At 43.8% G+C, this 6,974-nt stretch overlaps 1 protein-coding gene across 1 annotated transcript; it reads left to right on the top strand.

The window, feature by feature from the left end:
- The first annotated feature begins 2,692 nt into the window (after positions 1-2,692).
- Positions 2,693-6,489, top strand: LRRN1 (leucine rich repeat neuronal 1). The gene has a single exon (XM_057378266.1). It carries the CDS (start codon positions 2,871-2,873, stop codon positions 5,019-5,021), a length of 2,151 nt encoding a protein of 716 aa, XP_057234249.1. The 5' UTR covers positions 2,693-2,870; the 3' UTR covers positions 5,022-6,489.
- Positions 6,490-6,974: the final 485 nt, after the last annotated feature.

The following is a 6,974-nucleotide window of genomic DNA, read 5'->3' as shown; positions in this document are numbered from 1 at the left end:
AGGGAATGCTAAAAGCTTTCCTTCACACCCTCAGTGCCTGTGATGCCGAACACCAGAGGTGTCTGGGGACTCCTGGGACAAAGGGACAGCTTTGGTGGCTGCTTTGCTTCTCGGTAGCCTTGACAGGGCCATGGAGGGGGTTTTACACATCCCAAGTTGCTGAAATCAAAGCCTTGGCTCGGTTTTCCCTCCTGCTGTGGCCCCTGGGCAGCCACTCACACCAGTCCAGCTCTGAAATGGGCTGGGGCACATGGGGCTGCTCCAAATTCACTTTTGGATTATCCCAGAATTTCATTTCCAGCTTCATCCAAGCTGCCTTGGGCTGGGGGAGACTGACATGAGAGCAATGTGCGGGTTGTTTCTAAAAAACATTTACAGTTAAAGAAAATTAAATCTGTTTGGAGTAGAAAACAGCTACGGAAGAGAACGAGTCACTAGGAACTTGTAAAATCCTATATTCACAGCRATCATAAACCCAAAACTGTGGTCAATAAACCCAAAAATGCCTCCTTAGCAAGGATGAGCAATAACTGTAATGTGCAAGTAAGAAGATATAAATATTCAACAAAGAAAATATCGAATTTGATTTTTTTTTTTTTTTTTGCAACATCTAGACATTCTCCTACGTATTTTAGAAGAACCTTTGCAGCTTTTTTTGGGCAGTTTGGTTTTTCAAGCATTACATGATTCATACAGCTACATCAGAGCTCCAAAAAAACAGATCATCAGGGCCAACTCCCTTCTCTTCATCCCYGGAGAAGTTGCAGAAGAGGCTCTGAGGGCAGGAATGTTGGGGGCAATGTCCCCTCTTTGGTGTCCCAGGGCTGGAGCAGGGCCCAGGGACACCCCCTGTACCCCCGGGGGAAGGCACTGCCTGCATTATTAACTGCTAAACTCTGCATTATTAACTGCTAAACTCTGCATTATTAACTGCTAAACGCTGCCGTTTGAAAATGCGCAATTCGATCAATTAAACTCGGACTGCCATCAATTCTCCTCCAACTGCCTGCAAATGTGCTGCTGGGGAGGGAAGCATCCATCAGAGCCAGGGCTGTGCCAAACTTCTCATCACTCCATGCTAACACATTCCCTGCCATCACAGGGCCATTAGGATTTTTTGTTTTAATGCTGTTTTAGTCAATTCTTCCATCCGTTGGAAGTTATTTCAGAATAAGGAATGCTGGTTCTACAGTTTTCCCCATCCCAGCAGAGTCTGCTCAGTTCTCATTCAAATCTCAGCTCCCAGAGAGAAAATCTGACTCAACAGAATCCAGGTGCCATTCCTCTGTCCCTTCCTCCAAAGCACAACCACAGAATAACAGTATAAAAATAAATAATGAAATGTTCTTTGCTGTGTTCTACCTACAGCCCCACATCATAATCTAAAATAAATATGATGATTTAATTATTTAATATGATCAGATTTGGAAGTAAGTGTTGTACAAATGGCATTCCTGACACCTCCCCCCAGAGGAGTATTTTTTAAAGCTGTATTTAGTTTTATTATTTTACATAGTACTGTCTTTTGTGGGCTGTGATTTGGTTGAGGTTTCACTGTGTTCTCATTGAAAAGATGCAATTTCCTGCCTTCTGCTGTTACAATTTTTTGTCGCCGTGTTYTCTCAGGTATCACAGAGTCACRCAGTGATTKGGGYTGGGMAGGACCTTAAAGCTCACCCAGTGCCACCCCTGCCATGGGTGACACCTCCCWYTGTCCCAGGSTGCTCCAAATTCTGTCCAGCCTGGCCTTGGGCACTGCCAGGGATGGGGAGCCCATACAGCACAACCTGATTATTTCAGCTACATAAAAACCCAAATCTTTTGTTTGACAAGTCTCAACTGCACTCAGCAGAGCAATTCTCCAACAAAGTGAGAATGAAAGAGATTTTACCGCGAGCTTTTCCTAGAATATGTGTTTAAAGCCCCACCGTACACCAGATGTTCTGAGGTGCCTGGACAAGGCTAGGTTAATTGAAATCTACGCTTGCATGAACAACTTCAGGCAAAGCAGACACAAATGTGGGGCTTACACAGCAATTTGGAATTGTGGCGAGCAGTTCATCCGATCACAATGCAGTGCAAACAGCTGAAATAAGGGCAGTACATTCATTTAATCAAATTTACTGTTATTGTTTGGTGCTGAGCTGGATTAAATCTAAGCTGTTATCTGGAACCAATTTGATTAACTCGGATGAATTTTGGCAAAGTTCATACACATTTAGCGTCAAACTTCTACACCAACAGCTTCCTGAGCCTTAATTCCCCACGCCTGGAACCTGAGCCTTGGGGACAGGAACTGAGGCTGGCACTGGTTTGGGACCTGGCCGTGCTCACCAACACATCCTCCATCCTTAGCACTCCCCAGGATATTCAAACCACTCCTAAAGAGTAAAACTGAAAGGTATCCCAGACTTTTATTTTTAGGTAATCCATTCAGAGAGATTTTTCATGGAAACCCCAAGCAGGAGAGGGCTCCAAACTCCCCATAATTTACCTATACCAGACTAGGATTTTTGTAGAAGATTACTGTTACAATAATGATTATTTTCAGATTTGTTTTTTTAAAGGTTGAAGAAAGTAAATAATAGATGAACTGTATATGAGCTGAGCATAACATATACCCTAATCTGCTTTCAGGAMCACCTTCAGACWCTGATTTGCRGAAGATTCTGAAACACCRAGGAGCAGCTRAGAGTCTTCAGAGCATTTCTTAACTTCTCTAAACTCAGAAAATCATCTTTCACCTTTCTGGATGTCCAAGCCTTTCACCTTAAACGTCAAGCTTTACATTTTCTGCCTGATAGAGGATCACCCTCTCTCTCCGTGGGGATTTTAGGGGCCTGCGGAGCTGAACTCCCTCGCTGGCCAGCATGGCAAAGGTCAGAGTTGTTTTAACTGTGTGCCAGGTGGTGCTAGAATTGTTAATGAATTCATTAACTGAGTCTTCCATACAGAGCAACGAATGTCCACAGCTTTGTGTCTGTGAAATCAGGCCCTGGTTTACACCCCAGTCCACGTACAGGGAAGCCACCACAGTTGACTGCAATGACCTGCGGTTAACAAAAATCCCCAGCAACCTCTCCAGTGACACCCAAGTCCTTCTGTTACAGAGCAACAACATCGCAAAGACCACAGACGAGCTCCAACAGCTCTTCAATCTGACAGAATTGGATTTTTCACAAAATAACTTCACGAGTATCAGAGATGTGGGGCTCTCCAATCTCACCCAGCTKACGACGTTGCACCTGGAGGAGAACCAGATCACGGAGATGACTGACTACTGCCTGCAGGACCTCTGCAACCTGCAGGAGCTCTACATCAATCACAACCAGATCAGCAGCATTTCCGCCAACGCCTTCTCTGGCCTGAAGAATCTCCTGAGGTTRCACCTCAACTCCAACAAGTTAAAGGTTATTGACAGCCGTTGGTTTGATTCTACTCCCAACTTAGAGATTCTCATGATTGGAGAAAACCCAGTGATTGGAATACTTGATATGAATTTCAAACCACTCTCAAACTTAAGGAGTCTCGTTTTGGCAGGTATGTACCTCACAGACATCCCTGGCAATGCCTTAGTAGGCTTGGATAGTCTCGAAAGTCTTTCCTTTTATGACAACAAATTGGTAAAAGTTCCTCAGCTTGCACTTGAGAAAGTTCCCAATTTAAAATTCCTGGATCTCAACAAGAATCCAATCCATAAAATTCAAGAAGGGGATTTTAAAAACATGCTCAGGTTGAAGGAGCTCGGGATCAACAACATGGGAGAGCTAGTGTCTGTCGATAGGTACGCRCTGGACAACCTGCCTGAGCTCACAAAGCTGGAAGCCACCAACAACCCAAAGCTGTCTTACATCCATCGCCTGGCCTTCCGCAACGTCCCCGCCCTGGAGAGCCTCATGCTCAACAACAACGCCCTCAACGCCGTCTACGAAAAGACAGTGGAGTCGCTGCCGAACCTGCGCGAGATCAGCATCCACACCAACCCGCTCAGGTGCGACTGCGTCATCCACTGGATCAACTCCAACAAGACCAACATCCGCTTCATGGAGCCCCTGTCCATGTTCTGCGCCATGCCCCCCGAGTACCGGGGGCAGCAGGTCAAGGAGGTGCTAATACAGGATTCAAACGAGCAGTGTCTTCCAATGATCTCCCACGAGACCTTTCCCAATCACTTAAACCTGGAYATCGGCATGACGGTGTTTTTAGACTGCCGGGCCATGGCAGAGCCTGAGCCAGAAATCTACTGGGTCACTCCTCTGGGCAATAAAGTCACCGTGGAAAGCCTCTCTGACAAATACAAGCTGAGCAGCGAGGGCACCTTGGAAATCTCCAACATCCAGGTGGAGGACTCCGGGAGGTACACCTGCGTGGCTCAGAACATCGAAGGGGCCGACACGAGGGTCGCCACCATCCGGGTCAACGGGACGCTCCTGGACAGCACCCAGGTTCTCAAAATCTACGTCAAACAAGCAGAATCCCACTCCATCCTGGTTTCTTGGAAAGTCAATTCCAACGTGATGACTTCCAATTTAAAATGGTCATCGGCCACGATGAAGATCGACAACCCTCACATCACCTACACGGCCAGGGTCCCGGTGGACGTGCACGAGTACAACCTGACGCATTTACAGCCCTCCACGGATTACGAGGTGTGTCTGACAGTGTCCAACATCCACCAGCAAACGCAGAGATCCTGCGTCAACGTCACCACCAAAAACGCGGCTTTCGCGCTGGACGTTTCCGACCAGGAAACCAGCACGGCCCTGGCAGCGGTGATGGGCTCCATGTTTGCTGTCATCAGCCTGGCCTCCGTCTCTGTTTATATTGCAAAAAGGTTTAAGAGAAAAAACTACCACCACTCATTGAAAAAATATATGCAAAAGACCTCTTCAATCCCCCTGAACGAGCTCTACCCTCCACTTATTAATCTCTGGGAAGGTGACAGTGAAAAAGACAARGATGGCTCTGCAGAGACCAAGCCGACCCAAGTCGACACATCCAGAAGCTATTACATGTGGTAACTCAGAGGATATTTTGCTTCTGGTAGTAAGGAGCACAAAGACTTTTTTGCTTTATTCTGCAAAAACGACGAGTTGAAGACTTTTGTATTTTTGACTTTGCTAGCCCGTGGCAGAGCGGTGAGGACAGGTGGATATTTCAGGATTTTTTAGTATAGCGTATCGCAATGGGTTGACACAAATGGCAGCTTCACCTAGCTTCCAATTCTCTGTTTGTTTTATTTTATTTTTTTTTTCCTTTTTTTTTTTTTTTAATTTTTTTTTTTTTTATTGTGCTAAACTTAACGCTGTCCTAACTCCAGTGCTGAATGAAAAGGAGAGGCTGGGTGAGCCCACCCCGTTCTCCCAGAGCCATGGCAGGGTGGATCTCACTCTCCAAACCCTCAGTTTTGGACTGCTGTGAACGAGGTTGGTTTGTGACCCTGGGCTGAGGACTCAACCCTGAGAAAAGGAGACCCTGAATGATGTTAGTTGACTGTACTGTAATGTTGTATCAACTGATTTGAATGTTTTTGACTTTCAACAATGAGTTTTCTTTTTTATTATTTTTGTAGTAGTTGAAGGCTTAGGTAAAGCTAACAGGCAATAGGAATACGTACATCCAATTTTTTAATGTAACAGACTAAATGTTAATTGTTCTCTTATTCTTTTTATTCTATTTAGTAGACACTTTTGAAGAATTACTAGAGTTTTGTTGTGTTTTAATCACCAACACATGGTGTTTAATGAAGGCAGAGCTATAATAAATTTAGTTTTGTTCTGATTTTTTTATTTTAGAAGCCACAGTCATGTCTTGGGTTTAGATGGCACTAGTTTGACTGGTGATCATGTTTTGACATAAAATATATCCCAAATGTTATATAAAAATATTGTTGGGGTTTTTCTTGATGAAATGAAGTTCCAGGTTCAGTTTTTTTATGCATTTATGTTAATAGCAGTGTTTTCTCTGCACTAGAAGCAAAATATGGAAAATAATTTAATGAGAAAAATGTCTTGGTGTGGCTTTTGGACTGAGAGTCACCTGCAGAATCAAAACTGTTTGGCATAGGGTACACAGAAAAAGAACTTTCASAGAGTGTAACAGGACATTTTCCTTTTTATATACTTTTCTGTTTATATTCTGAGCTAAGATAAAAATGAAGCTGACATTTAGCTGTCATTACCATCACTTAGAACAAAAAAAAACCCAACTCAGTGCTACCAAACTGAAATAAGCCAGTTAAATCTTGGAATATATACTTGAAAAAAACCCCAAATTGGATTAATGTTCCTTCAAAAGCAGAAATTAAGATCAAAACTACCAAGACAGTTATGTTTGGTCCAGAACTGAACTGTATTTTTTACAGGCCTCAAATTAATCCATATTCTGAGCATTTTACTAAATTACCGTGGTCAAAGAGAGCAGCAGTGTTCTGTGTGCACTGGGTACAATATAAAGGCATCATTTACAGTCAAACCTACGGAAGCGTTGTCCGGTTTTTTTTTTCTGAATCCGTGAAGTTTTGCACCACAAGCAGGGTGGGCTCAGGTGCTTMCACCACGCTGCACCCCTCAGCACAAGCACAGCATTTTCTACACCTTATGGCCACCATCAATATGCAATTTTAACTTGTTTTTACATACCAAATGCATTCTTGGTAAGTAAAAKTTAATTGTTCAATAACAGATGTGCCTGGGGTTTGGGACTGTGGGAAGTTTTTTTAACTCATTGGCTCCTCAGATATGTCCAAGATACCCCCCAAAATTCACAGACAAGCTTCAAACTTATTTTTGCTTGTCCAAAAGGGAAAAGTTACCAGCACAGTTTCACTAATCAGCTGCCTTGGTGCAAAATGTGAGTCTTGGACAAGCTGCCCTAAGGGTCTTGTGTTCCARCATGAGACTGAAGGTATTAATTATGCATTTCAATCAAGTGCTTATGCTGCCACACACAATCTTTTCTATGTTCAGGAGATC

Source organism: Malurus melanocephalus, unplaced genomic scaffold, assembly GCF_030028575.1.
Source record: "Malurus melanocephalus ecotype Western Australia unplaced genomic scaffold, MMel_1.1 scaffold_351, whole genome shotgun sequence".
NCBI lineage: Eukaryota > Metazoa > Chordata > Aves > Passeriformes > Maluridae > Malurus > Malurus melanocephalus.
This window is presented reverse-complemented; position numbering and strand designations above follow the sequence as displayed.